This window comes from Giraffa tippelskirchi, chromosome 1 (assembly GCF_054371585.1).
Source record: "Giraffa tippelskirchi isolate mGirTip1 chromosome 1, T2T-mGirTip1v1.2.pri, whole genome shotgun sequence".
In the NCBI taxonomy this organism is placed as follows: domain Eukaryota; kingdom Metazoa; phylum Chordata; class Mammalia; order Artiodactyla; family Giraffidae; genus Giraffa; species Giraffa tippelskirchi.
In genome coordinates, this window is record NC_137275.1 from 216074527 (window position 1) to 216096666 (window position 22140).

Genomic DNA, 22140 nt, shown 5'->3' on the forward strand with positions numbered 1-22140 from the left:
GTCTGTAAACCTAGATGGCTAGACAACAATACCACAACTTTGTACATTCTTAACCAAGATAAAGTGTTAAAAGACTAAAAAACCATACTAAGGAGCAAAGGCTTTTATCAGTTTACCCAGAATAATCCAAAACAAATGAACGAACATTAAGAAGGTTATTTCTTTAACTGAGGTGTTCATAATCTCTGCAAAACCACGTGTGAAATAAAATGAATACCTATGCAAGCTACTTGAACCTGAACTGCACTATCAAATAAAGACCAATGGTGACAAATTTTTTATCAAGAAGCTGGATCATCGAAAAAGCAAGATAATTCCAGAAAAACGTCTATTTCTGCTTTATTGACTATGCCAAAGCCTTTGACTGTGTGGATCACAATAAACTGTGGAAAACTCTGAAAGAGATGGGAATACCAGATCACCTGACCTGCCTCTTGAGAAACCTGTATGCAGGTCAGGAAGCAACAGTTAAGAGTGGGACATGGAACAACACTGGTTCCAAACAGGGAAAGGAGTATGTCAAGGCTGTATATTGTCACCCTGCTTATTTAACTTACATGCAGAGTACATCATGAGAAACGCTGGGCTGGAGGAAGCACAAGCTGGAATCAAGACTGCCGGGAGAAATATCAATAACCTCAGATATGCAGATGACACCACCCTTATGGCAGAAAGTGAAGAACTAAAGAGCCTCTTGATAAAAGTGAAAGAGGAGAGTGAAAAAGTTGGCTTAAAGCTCAACATTCAGAAAACTAACATCATGGCATCTGGTCCCATCACCTCATGGCAAACAGATGGGGAAACAGTGGAAACTATCAGACTTTATTTTTTGGGGCTCCAAAATCACTGCTAATGGTGACTGCAGCCATGAAATTAAAAGACACTTGCTCCTCGGAAGGCAAGTTATGACCAACCTAGATAGCACATTAAAAAGTAGAGACATTACTTTACCAACAAATGTCTGTCTAGTCAAGGCTATGGTTTTTCCAGTAGTCATGTATGGATGTAAGAGTTGGACGGTGAAGAAAGCTGAGTGCTGAAGAATTGATGCTTTTGAACTGTGGTGTTGGAGAACTCTTGAGAGTCCCTTGGACTGCAAAGAGATCCAGCCAGTCCATCCTAAAGGAGATCAGTCCTGAGTGTTCATTGGAAGGACTGATGTTGAAGCTGAAACTCCAATACTTTGGCCACCTCAGGCAAAGAGTTGACTCATTGGAAAAGACCCTGATGCTGGGAAGGATTGGGGGCAGGAGGAGAAGGGGACGACAGAGGATGAGATGGCTGGATGGCATCACCAACTCAATGGACATGAGTTTGGGTAAACTCCGGGAGTTGGTGATGGACAGGGAGGCCTGGCATGCTGCGATTCATGGGGTCACAAAGAGTCGCAAACGACTGAGGACTGAACTGTACTGATGCAGAAACACAACCATTTCAGGTTCTTAGTTATTCTGTGTTATGAAAGTCTCTGCATTATGTTAAAAACATGGGCTACAAAACCAGAGATCTTGTTCTGATATAACTCAGATTCTTTTCCTGTTAAATGAGTATAACAACAGAATTTGGAAATTGTAGTATGAGTATTTGGAAAATTAAATTATATAACATTAATATTTAAATGATAGATGTAATGCCCATTACAAAGTGATCAACAACATATGTCTTGATTTTCTTAAGAGGGCTTATTTTACTTGGAATGTATGTTCTTTCTACCTTTTTTGGTATTAAAATGAAGATTGTAGACAACAGTGGCTTTTTTCTCTTGCTGTCCTAACTTTGCAAAATTAAGACATTGCTCAAAATTAATTCAAAATTTTATTAGTCTATGAAATCTAAAAACCTAAAGAACTACTCATCTAGATGACCCAAAAAAGGTTATAATTAAAGATTTGATAAATATAACAATTTAAAAATGGAAAGGTATATAAGCATATATGGAATCATAATTTAATTAAAGAGGAAGCAAGGAAATTCTACTGCACTGAATATGCAACTTTGACAAATTATTCTCTATACGAAAGGTTAAAGACTTTCTGAAAACTGTATTATGAAAATAAGCATTCAAAATACTTAACTTGAATAAATCTTGTACTTTTCGATAAAAAGAAACTTCTGAATGGCTACTATATATTAATCACGTTCCAAAGAGAAAAGTGGAAGAAGTTTAAAAAAAATTCATATATTCCCATCTCAAAAGTGAAGGGATCTACCAGAAAAACTATCCTAGAAATATGGATCTTTTTAAAAATTTAACTTTATTAGGGTAGATTTTAGATACAGTAAAACCCACCTACATTTTAAATGCAGAGTTTGACAACCTTTGACAAATGACTCATATGACCACAAAAAAGAAAACTGCACCTGAATTTTTAAATTACCAATTTGATTTTTAAAACAGGCATAGGGCTATTTGTGTGTCAGTCACCAAGTTGTGTTTAACTTTTGCGACATCATGGACTGAAGCCCACCCATCCCCTGTCCATGGAATTCTCCAAGGCAAGAATATTGGAATAGGTAGCCATTCCTTTCTCCAGGGGATCTTTCCAACCTAGGGATCTAACCCAGGTCTCCAACACTGCAGGCAGATTCTTTACTGTCTGAGCCACAGGGAAGCTGGTTTTCTATTTCTTTTGTACTTACGTTTTTCAAGCAATTTATCCACTTCATCTAAATTTCCTGGCTTAAAACTGTTCATCATATTCATTTGCGATCCATCTTAACCTGGTCAGGATATCATGACAAAATACATCAGGGTGATTTAAACAATAAAAATTTACCTTCTCACAGTTTTGGAGAATAGAAGTCCAAAATCAAGAGTCAGCATTGTCCCTTTCTAGTGAGGTTATAGACAGCCACCTTTCCACATGGTCCTCACATGGCACGGTGGAGGGAAAAAGCAAGCTCTCTGGTATCACTTCTTATAAAGACAATAATCCCTTTGTGAACCCCACACCAAAGGGCCCATCTCCAAAGACTCTGGGGATAAGGGCTTAAACATATGAATTTTAGGGGTATACAAACATTCAACCCATCAGGTCAGTTCAGTTGCTCAATCTTGTCTAACTCTTTTGTGACCTCATGGACTGCACACATCAGGCTTCCCTATCCATCACCAACTCCCGGAGCTTGCTCAAACTCATGTCCATTGAGTCGGTGATGCCATCCAACCATCTCATCCTGTTGTCCCCTTCTCCTCCTGCCTACAATCTTTCCCAGCATCAGGGTCTTTTCTAATGAGCCAGCTCTTCGCATCAGGTGGCCAAAGTATTGGCACTTCAGCTTTAGCATCAGTGCTTCCAATGAATATTCAGGACTGATTTCCTTTAGGATGGACTGCTTTGACCTCTTTGTAGTCCAAGGGACTCTCAAGAGTCTTCTCCAACACCACAGTTCAAAAGCATCAATTCTTTGGCACTCAGCTGTCTTTATAGTCCAACTCTCAAATCCATATATGACCACTGGAAAAACCATAGCTTTGACTAGATGGACCTTTGGTTGGCACATCAATGTCTCTGCTTTTTAATATGCTATATAGGTTGGTCATGGCTTTTCTTCCAAGAAGCAAGCATCTTAATTTCATGGCCGCAGTCACCATCTGCAGTGATTTTGGAGCCCAAGAAAATAGAGTATCCACTGTCTCCCCATCTATTTGCCATGAAGTGATGGGACCAGATGCCACGATCTTAGGTTTCTGAATGTTGAGTTTTAGGTCAGATCTTTCACTCTCCTCTCACTTTCATCAAGAGGCTCTTCTGTTCCTCTCTCCTTTCTGACATAAGGATGGCGTCATCTACATATCTGAGGTTATTGATATTTCTCCCGGCAATCTTGATTCCAGCTTGTGCTTCATCCAGCCTGGCATTTCACATAATGTACTCTGCATATAAATCAAATAAGCATGGTGACAATATACAGCCTTGACGTACTCCTTTCCCAATTTGGAACCAGTCCATTGTTTCACGTCCAGTTCTAACTGTTGCTACTTGACCTGTATACAGATTTCTCAGGAGGCAGGTAAGGTGTTCTGGTATTCCCACCTTTTGAAGAATTTTCCATAGTTTGTTGTTATCCACACAGGTTTCCCTGGTGGCTCAGCTGGTAAAGAATCCACCTTCAATGTGGGAGACCTGGGTTCAATCCCTGGGTTGGGAAGATCCCCTGGAGAAGGGAAAGGCTACCCACTCTAGTATTCTGGCCTGGAGAATTCAATGTATAGTCCATGGGGTCGCAGAGCCCTTGCCCTTCAAGAAACAGAGTGGGCCCTAACTTAGTCCCTTCCCATTAATGGTGAAACAGGAGGAAGGGGGGCAAGGCACAAGTTTCGGGGCTTTCCTGGTGGCTCAGATGTTAAAGAGTCTGCCTGCAGTGTGGGAGACCCGGGTTTGATTCCTGGGTTAGGAAGATCCCCTGGAGAAGGAAATGACAACCCACTCTAGTACTCTTGCCTGGAAAATTTCATAGATGGAGGAGCCTGGTAGGCAACAGTCCATGGGACTGCAAAGAATCAGACACAACTGGGCAACTTCATTCTTGCTTTTTTGATGATCCAGCAAATGTCGGCAATTTGATCTCTGGTTCCTCTGCCTTTTCTAAATCCAGCTTGAACATCTGGAAGTTCACAGTTTACATACTCTTGAAGCCTGGCTTGGAGAATTTTGAGCGTTAGTTTGCTAGCAGGTGGGATGAGCGCAACTGTGTGGTAGTTTGCAAATTCTTTGGCATTGCCTTTCTCTGGGATTGAAATGAAAACTGACCTTTTCCAGTCCTGTGGCCACTGCTGAGTTTTCCGAATTTGCTGGCATATTGAATGCAGCACTTTAAAAGCATTATCTTTTAGGACTTCAAATAACTTCTCCAGGTCTTCCCAGGTGGTGCCAGTGGTAAAGAACCCACCTGCCAATGCGGGAGACCAGAGAGACATAGGTTCAATCCCTGGGTTGGGAAGATGCCCTGGAGGAGGGCATGGCAATCCACTCCAGTATTCAGTCCATAATAGTACCTTTTTAATGTCTACATGATCCTTCTTGATACTGGTAACTTACCTTCTTTTTCTGTCTACCTAGAAGTTTATTCGTTTTATTGATCTATTAAAAAGCAGCTACTGCTTTCATTAATCCTCATTTTCTTCATTAACTTTTCTTTTCATATTTAATATTTTTATTCCTCTATTTACTTGGGGTTTAATTTGTCCTTCTCATGCTACACTTAGAAGCTTATTTTAGACGTTTTCTCCTTTTCTAATAAAACATTTAAAGATGTAAATTTTCTCCTAAGAACAGCTCTAGCTGAATCCTATAAACTTTAGTAAGCTGTGTTTTCCTTTTAATTTACTTAAAAATATCTCCTAATTTCCCATGTGATTTCTTATTTGATCCATGGATTATGTGTTACTTTCTTTTTTTTTTTAATTGTTTTAAATTTATTTATTTATTTTCTGCACAGGTGCATGTAATAGAAGGGACCTTTATTTCTTTAAAGATAATTCATACATCCATTGATTGATTATATAGAGCCATTTCTCAGCCCTCTTTTCTTTCCACTTAAGAAAATTAAAATATACCATGATGAGAATGATTAATGCCAAAACAAGATCTCTGGTTTATTATTTAGGGTACAAATACACACTTCACTGCTTGACATTTATTGAACATTAAGCAACACTAAGCATCTCTGCCTTCATCGTACACAGCTGAAGCAGAAGACCAGGGAGGGGGGGATGGCACTACTGTCCTTGGCGGGGAGGATGTAAGCCCTTGTTGTCCTGTCTTGTTGTGGTGGGGCTAACCCATGTTCTGCCGGTTGCCATAGCCTCTAGGATGGGTGTCCTTCCAGTCATCCCACTTCTGAGCTCTGCAGACTGCCTGTTCATCATCCTCTTCCTTCTCATGCTCCTGATCTTCTTCTTGCTGAGTTGCTCTTTTGAACTCTGATGTCGTCTTGGCTATTCCTTGATCTGGTAATGCTCCAAATTTCTGATGCTGTTCATACCAGTCATTCACTGTCATAGATGCCAGACTTGGATAACCAGCTCCAAATACTTTGGCTTGGGCCATGTTCCGAGTGAGAACAAACGGTTTCACTGGAGGCCTGTCCTGATGAGATGACTGAGAAATTGATGCCTCTTTTGTGAAGTCTTTTTCTCTCAAGATCTTTATCTCCTGATCAATGCTCTCAATCTCTTCTAAGCTGATACCAATCCACCTTCGAAGGTGAAGGAGGTAATATTCACGAACATGCTCATCATCTGCTTGACCACTTTCCACAGCAGATTTCAGTGCAGACAACCTATACTCCACCTCCTTCTTCTGCTTGTATCTCTCTATTTTAGCCTGTCTCTGAGATGCCATAGCAACGATGCTAGGATAGGCCATGGAGGAATTAGCAGTGTTATTTTCAGCTGAGTTGGTCTTGGTTTTGGGCAGCTCAAACTCTGCCACATGATAGTATTGGCACTGAGTTAAGTAGTTTAAAAAGTGTTCTCGAGCCCACTGCAAATGATCTAGACAGTTGCTGGCACTGACTTGTTTCATGGCGAATGCTCCTTGAAATGCTGGCACCATCAGGTACTTCAGGTCAGTGGACGCGATCTCCTCCAAATCTTCATTTTGGCTGAACAAGTCGAGCTGCGACAACATTTCAGCAGCCTTCTTCAGGAGATCCAGTCCCTTGAACACCTTATCTTGGATTATTTGGGAGCCGGTGGGTTCAGTTGCGATTTCCACTTCATCCAAAAGCTGCTTGCTGGTTTCGAACAGCTCGGGGAGCCGCGGTAGCAGTAGCTCGTCTCGGGGAGCCGCAGTAGCAGTAACTCGTCTTCGGCTGCTGCCATCTTAGAGAGGGAGGAACCCCAAATTTATTTTTAATTGAAGGATAATTGCTTTACAGAATTTTGTTGTTTTCTGTCAAACCTCAACATAAATCAGCCATAGGCAGACATATATATGCATGCACACATATATACATAGGGGAGGAGAGGGTTAGATGTATGGAGAGAGTAACATGGAAACTTACATTACCATATGTAAAATAGATAGGCAACGGGAATTTGCTGTATTTCTCAGGAAACTCAAACAGGGGCTCTGTATCAACACGGAGGGGTGGGATGGGGAGATGGGGGAGAGGTTCAAGAAGGAGGGGATACATGTGTATGTATACCTGTGTTACTCTCTTTTTCTAAGCAACTGGAGATTTCTTCTCAAACATTTGAGTATCATTTTTTAAAATTTCTAGTTCTAGTACAACTCTAATACCTAATTTTAATGCACTCATATTTAACTGAGACCTATTTAAGGACCCAGCATATAGTCTACCTTGCAGACCACTTCATGTGAACTTGAGTATGTATCCTGATGGTGCTGGGGAGACTATTCCATACGTCAATTAGGTCAAGCTGGTTGAGAGTACTGAAAACTTCAGTATTAGAGGACCTACAGACTTCTTTTAAAGGGTCACATAAATATTTTAGACTTTGTGGGCCATACAAGCTCTGACCCAGCTATTCATCTCTGCAGTTGTAAAATGAAAGCAGCCAGAGGTAATATGTAAACAAGTGAGCATGACTGTGTTCAAATAAAACTTTATATATAGACAATGAAATTTAATTTCATGTAAGTTTCACAATCACAACAAAACATTCTTTGTGTTTTTCACCATTTAAAGTGTAAAAATCAGGGACTTCTCTGGTGGTCCCCTGGTTAAGATTCCACACTTTCAAGGTAAGGGGCTCCAGGTCAATCCCTGGTTGAGGAACTAAGATCCCACATGCTGTGCCGTAGGGTCAAAAAATAATAATAAAAAAAAATTTTTAACAGAATAATGTGAGGTATATAGTTCTATTTTTTTATGTAAAAATCAGTCTCAGTTCATGGGCAATACAAAAATGAGCAACTGGAATGGATCTGGCCAACAGGAGAATTTGCTAACCCCTGTTCTGTATCCTTACTAATTTTTATGTACTGGGCTATCAATTACTGAGAGAAGAGTATTGAAATCTCCAGCTATAATTGTGGACTTTTCTATTTCTCTGTTTAGTTGTTAGTATTCTTTATGTATCCTGAAGCTCTATAATTAGGTGAAAAATATATATATATATCAAGAAATATAATAAATATATGGAATACAAAGTAATAAATGATAAATAAAATGGAATATAAAAAATAATCTAAAGAAAGCCAGGACACAAAGCAGAAACAGAATGAATAGAAAACAAATAGCAAGATGACAGACTTAAACCCAACCATATCAATAATTGTATTAAGTGAAAATGGCATAAAGATTCCAATTAAAAGGCAGAAGTATGACAGTCTGGATAAAAGCAAAATTCAATTATATGGTGTCAATAAGAAACTCATTTTAAATATAAAAATCTAAGGTTAAAGCTAAAAAGATGAAAAAAGATAAATATGTAAACACTAATCGTAAGAAAGATAAAGTGGCTGTCCTAATATCAAAGTAGATTTCAGGAAAAGGAATATCACCAGGGATAAAGAAAGACACTTCATAATGATAAAGGGATCAATTTATCAAGAAAACATAATACGTCACACATAAAACATGCACATAAATGGCAGATAACCTCTGGTTTTCAATTATAATGCTTACTTTTTTGGTTAGTTTTTTTTAAGTGATTGCTCTGGGATTTAATCAACAATAAGTTTCTTTAATTTATCCCAGTCTACCTCAAAAGAATACTATAATACCTAGGTATTACGTAAGAACTTTTCAAAGTATACATCTGTTTCCCTTATCATATATATCCTTTGTATTACTGTCATATATTGTACTTTCCACATTTGCTACGACCCAACTATATTAATTTTATCTTGCTTTAAATAGTCAATTACGTTTTTTCCTTTTTGCATCTTGTTTTAATCACTTGTATCTTATGGAGCTTTCCATAGAGAGCATTCTATAGTTTTTTTCAAATTTTTTTTTACTATGGTATAATACACATAAAATCACTATCTTTAAACACAGAATTCAGTGACGTTAAATACATTCATAATGTGCAACTATCACAACCATTCATTTCCATAGCACTTTTCACCTTGTATTGATAAAACTGAAATTCTATATCCATTAAGTGCAGCTCCATAAACCCTCTTCTTCCAGTCCCTAGCAACCACCATTCTACTCTCTCTAAGATTCTGTCCACTCTAAGTATTCTTTCTCATTTCCTTTTGAGCATATTAGATAGCTATTTTCTTTATGGTTACATGGGGATTACTTTAACATCCTAAAGTTATAACACTCTAATTTGAATTTAGACTAGCTTAACTTCAAAAACATACAAAAACTGCTCCTTTATAGATCTGTCTCCACCCCTTTCCACTATTATCACAAAAGTAGATCTTTAAACAATGTGTGCCCAGAAAAACAAACGAACAATTCATTTAAATGTTGTCAGTCTCCTAAATTACGTAGAAAACAAAATGCGGAGTTACAAACCAAGTCACTTGAGAGCTTTTAGATTAATAATTTTTTTAAAAAGTATATTAGGCCCTTAAATTTGCAGAAAAGAAAAAGTGGATTACAAACCATTGTTTGAATGATATAGGCTTTTACAATGGCATTCACTGAGATCTTGATTTCCTCAAATGGCTCTGAGCTACTCTCTAGTGTCTTTTCATTTCACCCCAAGGGACTCCTTTGAATATTTCTTGCAGGGCAGATCTAGTTAAGTAATAAACTTCTTCTGCTTTTACTCATCTGGGAATGTCTTAATTTCTCTCTCACTTTTGAAGGACAAATTTACCAAACATAGGATACCAGTTACATTCTTTTAGAACTTTGAATATATTGGCCCACTGACTTTTGTCCAAGTTCCTGAAGAGAAATCTACTCATATTCTTATTAAGGATCCCTTGCATGTGATGAGTGAATTCTCTCTTAATGCTTTTCAGATTCTCTCTTTATCTCTGACTTCCAAAAGTGTGGTTTCAAATGTGTCTCAGTGTGGGTCTCATTGAATTCATCTTATCTGGAGTTCATTAAGGTTCTTAGATGTTTATATTCATATTTTTCATCAAATTTGGTATTGTGCTAATGCTGGAAATCAGATTCTTCCCTTTTCTCAGGGTTTTCTTGTCCGTGTTATTGTTTTCCTGATTCTTTCGGACTGTCTCTATGCCAAGAATAAGCTTGAGGTGTAAATTTAAGTTCTTCTCAAGTGTCTTCTGAGCCTTTTCCTGGGCATGCACTATTACTTTCTAATTTTCTCTGTAGATGGAGTTGTCTTTTTAATGTCCTCGTCTTTAATATCTGCTTCCCAAAAGGGGACAGGGGAAAGAAAATGAAGGGGAGGAAGGTGTGGAAAACACCAACCCTTTGTCCTCAGAAAGTCACATGTACTGGGGGTGAGGGGTGCTGACAAAAGGGGGAGATGCAAGAACAATGGCTGCCTGCCTCTCTGCGTCTATGTGATCAGAAGGAGCAATCAGAGCACAGATCCTTGAAGCTGACAGACAAGATCCTTTTTGCCCACCCTGGCTCCTATTTGTAAGCTGCTCTGGAACTCACACAGCTGCCTGCCATGTGACTGAGGGTGAGGGATGGTAGCTGCTACTGTGCTGAGAGCTAAAATTGACCATAATTAACCACAATTTACCTTCCAAGTCTTACCCTGGAACTCTCAGGCCTTCAAAAGACTCCAGAGTTCCAAATTAGTTACAGGCAGATTCTGCCAGCCCAATTGTCCTTTAGGTAGAAAGACTCGTGGTGCTTCTTACTCTACCACCTTCCCAGAATCCCTCAATTATCTTTGAACTTAACCAAAAACATGAGGGAAAAAAATCACATATCCACATATTTACCACTTTGTGTAGACCTAAATTTCCACCTGGTATCATTTTCTTCAACTCTGAGGAATTTCCTTCTACGTTTCATAAAATTTAAGTCTGTTACTAACAAATGCTCTCAGCTTTTGTGTGCCTCAAAAAAGCTTTAACTTTTATTTTTGAAAAATATTTTAACTGGACATAGATTTCTCTTTGATTGTTATTTATCTTCAGTACTTTGAAAATGTTTCTCCATCGTCTTCTGATTTGCACCATTTGGGGGCAAGAACTCTCTTTACTCTTATCTTTGTTTCTCTGAAAAATGTGATTTTTTTTCCCTCTGGCTACTTTTAAGATTTGTTCTGCATTCCTGGTTTTCAGCAATTTGATTATGATGAGCCTTGGTGTGGTTTCCACTGTGTTTATCCTGCCTGTGGTTTATTGAGCTTCTTGGATATGTGGGTTTACAGTTTCCACCAAATTTGGAATATTTTCAGTCATTATTTCTTTAGACATATTTGTTTCCCAACCCCCATCTTTTTTTCTGGCACTTCAAATATACCTATGTTTAGAACCACTTGACTTTGTTCTACAGGTTACTAAGGCTCTGATTTTTTTTTTTCTTTTTTCAGTTTTTTTTTGGTCTCTGTTTAGTTGCTACTGTTGACTTTAAATTCGCTGATTATTTCTTTTACAGAATATTAGTGCTATTAAAACCATGCCTGTTTCTTTTTAGATGCTATATTTTTATCTCTAGAAGTTCCATTTGATTTTTATTTTCTCCTTGTTGATATTTTCCTTTAAATCCTTTCACATACTTTAATAACTGTTTCAAAGTCCAAATCTGCTAATGTCATCATCTGTCATTTTTTAAACCTGCTTCTGTTGACTGATTTTTCTTCTAGCTATGGGTTACAATTTTGTGGTTCATTCCATGTCTGGCAATTTTTGGTTGAATACTCAACATTGTGAGCACTAGCATTTGTTTCATTCCTTTAAAGTGCCAGACTCCTTTCTGGAAAAAAGTTACTTTCAGATCAGGTAACTGTTTTATAGCTTGTTTTTAAGTCTTTTGAGGGGGTGTTTAGAACAGTCTTTATGGTAGAGCTGAAATACCACCCTTACTGGTCAGGCATGTGTGGCTTAATATTCAGCAATAAATTCAAAGGCAGATTTCTGTAGCATTTTTCTCACAGATGGAAGCTAGTACTCCTATAGGCAGAAAGACAGAAGAGGAAAACCCAAGTAGAAATGTAACACTTCCACTTATATCTTGTTAGACAGCACTCAATCACATGACCACACCTAGCTATAAGGAAGACTAGAAAAGCAGTCATTTAATCTGGGTGACAACAGGCCCTGATAAAAATTAAGGCTCTGTTGCTAAGAAAATAGAAAGTATTGGGGTACACAATAATAGTCTCTGCCATCATTCCTAAGGTTACATTTAGAAGGCAAAGCGTATGATTTATGTAGACAAGTGTAAAACATTTGTCTACAGAGCCAGACATCCTGGAATGTGAAGTCAAGTGGGTCTTAGGAAGCATCACTAAAAACAAAGCTAGTGGAGGTGATGGAATTCCAGCTGAGCTATTTCAAATCCTAAAAGACGATGCTGTGAAAATGCTGCACTCAATATGCCAGCAAATTTGGAAAACTCAGCAGTGGCCACAGGACTGGAAAAGGTCAGTTTTCGTTCCAATCCCAAAGAAAGGCAATGCCAAAGAATGATCAATCTACCGCACAATTGCACTTATCTCTACACTAGCAAAGTAATGCTCAAAATTCTCCAAGCCAGGCTTCAAGAGTACATGAACCGTGAACTTCCAGATGTTCAAACTGGGTTTACAAAAGGCAGAGAAACCAGAGATCAAATTGCCAACATCCGTTGGATCATCAAAAAAGCAAGAGTGTTTCAAGAAAAACATATACTTCTGCTTTATTGACTATTCCAAAGCCTTTCACTGTGTGGATCACAACAAACTGCGTTTCTTAAAGAGATGGGAATACCAGACCATCTGACCTGCCTCTTCAGAAATCTGTATGCAGGTCAGGAAGGAACGGTTAGAACTGGACATGGTACAGACTGGTTCCTAATAGGAAAAGAAGTACATCAAGGCTGTATATTGTCACCCTGCTTATTTAACTTATATGCAGAGTACATCACGAGAAACACTGGGCCAGATGAAGCACAAGCTGGAATCAAGATTGCTAGGAGAAATATCAATAACCTCAGATATGCAGATGACACCACCCTTCTGGCAGAAAGTGAAGAGGAACTAAAGAGCCTCTTAATGAAAGTGAAAGAGGAGAGTGAAACAGTTGGTTTAAAACTCAACATTCAGAAAACTAAGATCATGGCATCTGGTTCCATCACTTCATGGCAAGTAGATGGGGAAACAGTGGAAACAGTGACAGACTTGATTTTCTTGGGCTCCAAAATCACTGCAGATGGTGACTGCAGCCATGAAATTAAAAGACACTTGCTCCTTGGAAGAAAAGCTACGACCAACCTAGATAGCATATTAAAAAGCAGAGACATTACTTTGCCAACAAAGGTCCGTCTAGTCAAAGCTACGCTTTTTCCAGTGGTTGTGTATAGATGTGAGAGTTGTGGACTATAAAGAAAGCTGAGTGCCGAAGAACTGATGCTTTTGAACTGTGGTCTTGGAGAAGACTCTTGAAAGTCCCTTGGACAGCAAGGAGATCCAACCAGTCCATCCTAAAGGAAATCAGTCTGTAATATTCATTGGAAGGACTGATAATGAAGCTGGAACTCCAGTATTTTGGCCACCTGATGCAAAGAACTGACTCATTTTAAAAGACCCTGATGCTGGGAAAGACTGAAAAAGATTGAAGGTGGGAGCAGAAGGGGACAACAGAGGATGAGATGGCTGGATGGATCACCGACTTGATGGACATGAGTTTGAGTATACTCTGGGAGTTGGTGATGCACAGGGAGGCCTGGAGTGCTGCAGTCCACAGGGTCGCAAAAAGTTGGACACGACTGAGTGACTGAACTAAACTGAAACTACAAAAATTTTGTGATGAAGACTGTACTGAATACAAAAAGATCTTTCAACATAGTACTATGCATGGCCTTCTTTTAGCAACCCCTTATTAATGTGATTTTTAAAATTATTTGTGTCTTTGAAGAACTACTTAAGTACCTTATAATGGATTAAACTCTTTAAATGAGCCCTAGAAACTTTCCAATAAAATTTGTTCCAAATCAATCAGAAACTTCTTTATTCAAAGAAGTCAAGAACTAAGAGTAACATAATCTTTAGTTTTTGAAGTTTTTAGAGAACTGCAAATATTGAATCAAGTATTACAAAAGTATTTTTAATGCATAGGTGACCTAAAAAATAGAAGTAAAATTTCTAGCTACCAACAGGCCGGCCCCTTAGGAGGCCCCCTTTCAGTAAAAGGCAAACTAAAATTAGAAATTTTCCATCTACCACAGGTAGTGACATATGTCTGTTCAGAAATCTGAATGGAGAAATGTAAATATCCAGATTTTTCTTTTCTCTTTTCTTCTGATATGAATCCCCAAAGCAATATATTAACATATACATTAGGATATGTTAGCAGAACTATACTATACTATGTGTGCAAGCTCAGTTGTGTCTTACTCTGTACGACTCCATGTACTATACCCCGCCAGGCTCCTCCGTCCATGGAATTTTCCAGGCAAGCATACTGGAGTGGGTTGCCATTTCTACCCTAGCAAATCTAGCAGGGCAAACACAAAAGATTCTCACAGAAGGAAAAAAATAATTTAGTTGAAGTTTATCTCATAACCAAAAATTATGAATCAAGTAAAAATAATATACCATAAGCAAACATTAGCTGATACAAAACCCAGGAATATTAGCACCCCTAAGAACTCCATAATTGTAAAAATGAGACTATAAAAACTGTTTCAAATAATTAAAAAGTTAGGGGAAAAAACAGTAGAAACCCTAAGAAAAGAACACGATATTTAAAAAAAAAAAACCAAAAACCAGATGCTCTTTAAAAAACGAGTCAAACAGACAGAGAAAAATGAAAAATATATGCCTTGAAATCAAATACTCAACAGAAGGATTAAACAGCATATTAGACAAAGCTGAACAATGAGTGAATCAGAAAACCATTTCAAGGAAACTATCCAAAATACAGGACTTTAAGGAGAAAGAGGTGACAATGAATGTAAGAGGTTAGAACAAATGCAGGACTAAATGAGGTGGCCCAAAACATGTCTAACTGGAGTTCCAGAAGGAGGCAATTCTGTGGAAAGCTGGGGTCAATACTAAGCAGGATAAATGAAAGTAAGCCTGCAGCAATGGTCTTCAACCCTGGCTGCACCTTACACGTTATCAGCTAAGAAGCTTTAAAAACAGTACCTAGGCCTCTCCTTCCCCAACCAGCAATTTTAGAATTGGTGTGGAGTAGGTCAAGGTTATCTGTATTTTCTTCAAAGTTTCCCAAGCTATTTTAATGAACCCTCAGAGAACCAGCGATCCACACCTAGACATAGCTAGAGACACAACAAAATTAAAGAGAAAAATGTTAAAACAACTACAGAGCATTAATTCTATCTACACAATAACAACGTAGGCTAACAAAGGGCTTCTCAACAACAGAGGCTAAAAGAATAATAAAATAGTACCTGCAAAGTACTAAGAGACAATAACTGTCAACCTAAAAACACTGAACTTAGAATGAAATGGGATACAAGAAGAAATTCAAAACATAAAGACAAAACACAGTGGACTACTGCTGCCTGATAAAACTCACAGCTCATACATCTTTCTTTTCCTAAGTAATCAATCAATCAATCAAGATGTCAGTCTTTCTGGTCATCTGTTCCAGTAGTTTGTAAATATGACCAAACAAGTTTTAAAGTTAAAAGCAAACACGTGGGCCCCACCCTAGATGTACCATAGCTCTAGGAGTAAGAGCCAAATTTTCCTTAAAAGTCTAACAGATCAAGAGGATAATCAGATTTCAGAACTTCAAATTCTAGTTATTTCCTTCATTCAGTAATTCTCTTTAAGTGTGGCTCCTCAAATGTCAGCATCATCATTCCTGGGAACTTGTGGAAATGCAAAATTATCAGGACCCATCCCAGATCTACTGGCCTAGCAATTCTGAGGATGGACTCTGCAGCTGTGCTTTACTACTCAGGTGATTCTGAAGCCAAGTCAAGTCTGAGAGAGCTTTTAGTCTCCTGCTCCTATTATCTACTGTTCACATTTCCACAAGGACAAACCCCCTGTTGCTGCCCCACCAACAAATCTTCTACAGCAATGTTCCATGGCTGACCAATTCGCATATACTCCGAATCTCTTCACTGAATTTTCATCTTTTGTCTTGACTGTCACTTCTCTTATAGGGGTTCTCACATAAAGGTTGTTCACTCTTCCAAACATCAGGGTCTAGAAGGTGAAGTCCACTCATTCTCTAACTTCCTAGAACTCCAAAAACATTTGGATAAAAAAATCTCACCTTTTCTGAGACTCTCTACTCTCATGGCTTCCATTGTTAAATGAGTATGATATTGATTTTCAAATTTCTCTCATGATGCTGAAACCAGAAGAACCCACTACCTACCTGACACTTCCATCTGGATGTTCCCAGAGGAACCTCAAATCAATATACGAAATCTGAACATGCTATGTTGTCCAACCCTATTCTTTCTGTATTTTCTAATATAAATGAAGGCACTACAATTCAGCTACACAATTATCCAAACCTAAAATCTGAAAATCATCAGTGGAATTCCTTATTCAAACATTCAACTAGTCACCAATTACCATCAATTTCACCTCTAAGTTCTCTAATTCTCTCTATCACAACTGCTACTGCTACAGTACAAAATTTCCTCCCTTAGCAGGATTTCCTGTACAGCAATATAGCCTCCTAACCCCCTCGCTATCTCTTCAGTACTTCACTCCTCCAATTCATTGTACAGTCCTCAAATTTCAAGGACATTTAGTTTTAAAATCATGTGAGCTTATAAATTTTTAACTTAGTTTTAATACTTCTAAAGCCATCATCATTCAATGTAAGCTTTTAAATCTAGCTCTTTTACTCAACTGTTCTAGATCACCAACTTATTGATAATTTATCACAATTATGTAACAAAGAATGTCAGTCAAAAAAGGAATTATCAGAAAAAAGGAATTATCAAATTAGATCCAAATTAATCCTTAAAATTTAAGAGTGCTGTAACTAGTAACTTCATCTATATGAACTTCACTGCCACAAATTTTAGTTTTTGTTATCAATAGTAGCACTTGATGTTATAAGATGAGCAAAATAAGAATAATGTGGAAAAAATGTTTGAAACCCAGGGAAGAAAATTCTCAAATTTTGAAAAAAAATGAAAACTCACCATACACACCTGCAGAAGGAGCGGAATTGTTCATGGTAAAAGGTCCGTTAATGATGTCAGAAGAAAGAAGCTCATCAGACCCCCGCTGAAAAGCAAGAGCAATATTCTGTTAATAAAAATAAGCCTCTTAAATTTACTACTAAAAATATTAAAAGCTAGTACTATTACTTAAATCTTATATCACAGCATTTAAGGAGAACACCTCAAGAATCATAACATCTAAAGGTTGGAAGAGAAGAGTAAAGGAAAATTATCGCACATCTGCATCTACATGGTTGTAACGATAAAAAACAGAACTGCCATCACATAATTGGGAGCATAATCCCATAACCTTTTCTGATCAAACCCTCTGAGATGTTACATCTGAAGTACCAAAAACCATATTCAGGGGTTGTATCCTGATTATTATTTTTGCAGTATACTTTTAAGTATATTTAATGTATTTTAAATATAGTTGATATATTAAGCATGTTAAGCTTTTGTAGTATATTTTTAAGCATTTGCATGTGAATAATTTGTGCAGCACTCCCTGACTTTTTCATACATATACATATAAATATACTTTTTCATGACATATATATTATATACATATATTCTTAAAAGTTGAACTGCTGCTGCTGCTAAGTCGCTTCAGTCGTGTCCGACTCTGTGCGACCCCATAGACGGCAGCCCACCAGGCTCCCCCGTCCTCGGGATTCTCCAGGCAAGAATACTGGAGTGGGCTGCCATTTCCTTCTCCAGTGCATGAAAGTGAAAAGTAAAAGGGAAGTCGCTCAGTCGTGTCCGACTCCTAGCGACCCCATGGACTGCAGCCTACCGAGCTCCTCCGTCCATGGGATTCTCCAGGCAAGGGTACTGGAGTGGGGTGCCATTGCCTTCTCCGTAAAAGTTGAACAAAAAGATGTAATTTATTTCTATATTGGCCAAATCCTTTAAATAGGTGATTTTTCATCCATTATTCCTTAAATGGTCTTTACTGTGTATTATTTCTCAAATAACTACTCTTTTAAGTAATTTAGACTTTTCAGGTAAGAGCTTGACCAACTTCAAAGTTGAACTATCAAAGCTAAAAGATAAGTGAGTGGGACTAGCCTTTTCATTGTAACCATGAGGTCTATTACCAAGATTAAAACATTTATATATAGAAGGACGATAAACAACATGTATACGTTTAAAACCAACCTATTTCAAATGGTAATTTGTTCAGCTCTCGGTCAACGTTTTTGGCCGCACGTCACCACTTGTGAGATCTTAGTTCTCTCACCAGAGATCAAACCCGGCCTCCGACAGTGGAAGAGAATTTCCTGATCCTCCCGACCCAGGAATCGAACCCGTCTCCTGCTTGGCAAGCGGATTCTTTACCACTGTGCCATGGGGGAGATCTAGTTATATGTACACAATGTAATTAGTATTGAATAGCAATCTGTTAAAGGTAAAAATATTCTTTCAATAAAGCAAATTTTTTAAAGTTTTAAAAAGAAATGCAAACTTTTTGATACTAACAAAAGCCAAATTCCCTCTGTCAGATAAATTGATAAAAGACTGGATTTTGACAAAATCAAAATGGAAAGGACTGCAAAAGAGATTTAATAAAGTTCCACTTATGATTAACCTTTGAGAATAAGAGAGGCTTCCCTGGTAGCTCAGTCGGTAAAGAACCTGCCTGAAGTGCAGGAGACCCGGGTTCAATTCCTGGGTCAGAAAGATCCCCTGGAAAAGGAAACGGCCAACCACTCCAGTATTCTTGCCTGGAAAATCCCACGGACAGAGAGGCCTGGCAGGCTACAGTCCATGGGATGGCAAGAGTAGGACATAAGAAGAATAAACAATGTGGCATTAGAACTTTCCTTCAGCACACTGATGATATCTGTTTAGATAAAAAACAGGAGGTCAAATTTTTCACTATAACCATCTTCATCTAAACATTTTTGCATACTTATCCAATTATATCAGGAAAATATATAGATGTTAATTAGCTAGATCATTTTCATAGTTGTGTTATCCTAATACATACTGAAAAAGTTATAATATGAATCCATGTTCCTCTGTAATCTTCTTAACTGATAAGCTTTTGTCACATTGTTAGTCTCCATCATAATTATTTAATGAATTCTTAAATTCTATAATTGCCTACTATTTCCCTACTACTCAATATTAGGATCACATGTAATTTATTGATCCCCAAAATTATGCTGCATTTAGAATCCAGTATTTTCTGTATTGTATATTCTATCCATAGAATAAATATTCAGAAGTAAAACAGACATTTTTTTCTTTCTGAGTGAAGGTAAAACTGCAAGACGGAGAAGGCAATGGCACCCCACTTCAGTACTCTTGCCTGGAAAATCCCATGGATGGAGGAGCCTGGTAGGCTACAGTCCATGGGATCGCTAAGAGTCGGACATGACTGAGAGACTTCACTTTTACTTTTCCCTTTCATGCACTGGAGAAGGAAATGGCAACCCACTCCAGTATTCTTGCCTGGAGAATCCCAGGGACAGCAGAGCCTGGTGGGCTGCCGTCTATGGGGTCGCAAAGAGTCGGACACGACTGACGCAACTTAGCAGCAGCAGCAGCAAAACTGCAAGAAATCTCAAACTTCTGCTTAACAATATAAAGTAACTTCAAGTTACTAATATACTACAAGTGACTACTAAGGTGCATTTGCTTCTATAGTAAAAGTGAAAGTCACTCACTTGTGTCCCAATCTTTGCAACCCCATGGACTATACAGTCCATGGAATTCTCCAGGCCAGAATACTGGAATGGGCAGCCATTCCCTTCTCCAGAGTATCTTCCCAACCCAGGGATCAAACCCAGGTCTCCTGCATTACAGGCGGATTCTTTACCAGCTGAATCACCAGGGAAGCCCAAGAATACTGCAGTGTGTAGCTTATCCCTTCTCCAGCGGATCTTCCCAATCCAGGAATCAAACCAGTCTCCTGCACTGCAAGTGGATTCTTTACCAGCCGAGCTACTTCTAAAGGGGTTTTTCAAATATTGTTGGAATTGGCACATGACTGCCACAATTTTAATATTACTCAGTTTGGCTCACAGTCTGTGTAGTAAAGAATCTAACCTTGTTCAAAGAGAGGTCTGTTTTTTGCCCTCTCCTTCTAGGAGGTAATCTCTAAACCCCTGGTAAAGTTATGTCTGAGAAAGTGTCTTTTTTTTTTTTTTTTTTAACTTGAGGGGCTTTGAGTCACCAGTGTTAGAGACAAGGTTGACGACACGGCTGGAGGGGCTGGAGAATGAATTTTAAGATTAGTCTCCAGAGCAATCAAATATGCTTAACACAGAGTTGTTGTTTGTAGCTACGTAGAATTGCTGTTTTGTAGTTTAGTCGCTGAATCATGTCTGACTCTGTGACCCCATGGACTGCAGTGCACCAGGCTCCTCTGTCTATGCCCAAGCAAGAACACTGGAGTGGGTTGCCATTTCCTTCTCCAGGGGATCTTCCCGACCCAGGAATCGAACCTTGGTCTCCCGCATTGTAGGCAGATTCTATACCATCTGAGCCACCAGGGAAGCCTGTTCCCTAACTTGACTGTTGGCCTAATTCCTCTCATGGATAAATGATGAATCAATAGAGCAAATATATTAAAACTATTTATTTACAAGATTTTTTAAAACTTTATTCTTCACCTCTAAATCACCATTTAGATTTCTAACTGTAAAAGAAAAATTTAGTCGAAAAATGTGATCTACTAGTCAAATATTTTAAAAGATAAATTTATATGGCATATTAAGTAAATTAATACAATATCTTAACTGTTACATCTCATGTTTCTACACAAAATATAAACTATAACAAGGAAATGGTGAACATTACAGAGTCTTCAAAATAAAAGCATTTAAGTTTGATAATTCTACTAAATCTTCCAATAGTAACAAGAAGAATTTTTAAAAAGAGTAGCCTAAAATAATGCATAAATAAAGAAAACTCTATAGGATCCACTGAAATGCTGGAATGCCTATTTTTATCTTATTATATAATGAGAAAAATTAAAATATTTGATCCTAAAGTTTTATACTTGGAAATAGCAGAGATGGGGTTACCATTCATTTTACAGAATAAACAATGCGTATCTCAAATAATTCTGACACTTTAAAAAACTGGTAACTTTGACCCTAATAATTTCAGGATATGATAAAAGATAAAGATAGCAAAAAGAGCTTACATTTGAAAATGCAGTCATAAAAAATGTTCTGATAATCAAAATTTACTAGCTAAGCTTTTTTGCTCCTAAAGATTCATTTTCAAATCATAGAAAATAAAGTATTAAAACATTATAAAGCTCAAATCCTGAGTTATATTACTTTGTAAGCTTTGTAAAAAGTGACAAAAACACAATCAGTTCACTAAGCAACTATTCTTTCCTTGACATCAATTCTTTCTCCTGGGGAAAAAAAAAAATCACTGCCTGTAATTAACAGACTACTTCGCAAAAAACAAAGTATTTCTGAAAACTATGCTTAATATTTATAGCCTAAGTGTCTGAAAACTAATTTTCCATTATACTCAAGGAAGAGCAATGCAGACCTAGGTAAAACAGAGTGTCTTGTAAGGGAGGAAAATGTCTGACTTCTTCTCTCCTAGGTTCTTTGGCTGGTCTAAAAATTAAACTGACGTGAGACGGATTAACAGGAGAAAAACAAGATTTAATTTCATACATACAGGAACTCATGAAGATATGAGACTTCAGTTCAGTTCAGTTCAGTCACTCAGTTGTGTCCGACTCTTTGCGACCCCAAGAATTGCAGCACGCCAGGCCTCTCTGTCCATCACCAACTCCCGGAGTCTACCCAAACCCATGTCCATCGAGTCGGTGATGCCACCCAACCATCTCATCCTCTGTCGGCCCCTTCTCCTCCTGCCCCCAATCCGTCCCAGCATTAGGGACTTTTCCAATGAGTTAACTCTTCGCCTGAGGTAGCCAAAGTATTGGAGTTTCAGCTTCAACATCAGTCCTTCCAATGAATA

General features: G+C 38.0%; 1 protein-coding gene across 29 annotated transcripts in view; it reads right to left on the bottom strand.

Moving 5' to 3' along the window:
- The window catches only part of PTBP3 (polypyrimidine tract binding protein 3), an 89110-nt gene that overhangs the window by 48953 nt on the left and 18017 nt on the right, over window positions 1-22140 (bottom strand). For 6 of the 29 annotated variants that reach the window (XM_081526843.1, XM_081526770.1, XM_081526802.1 and 3 more), the window contains one exon: window positions 17167-17242. The exons of 1 other annotated variant lie outside the window; for it this stretch is intronic. Coding sequence is in view for 22 of the 28 variants with exons in the window: in XM_081526712.1 (XP_081382838.1) it covers window positions 17167-17242 (76 nt within the window). In the remaining 6 variants the exon portion in view is untranslated. Of the gene's footprint in view, window positions 1-4754; window positions 4894-5577; window positions 6830-17157; window positions 17243-18339; window positions 18540-22140 lie in introns of those variants that run through there. 22 more of the 29 variants (XM_081526826.1, XM_081526743.1, XM_081526833.1 and 19 more) reach the window with 8 other exon arrangements.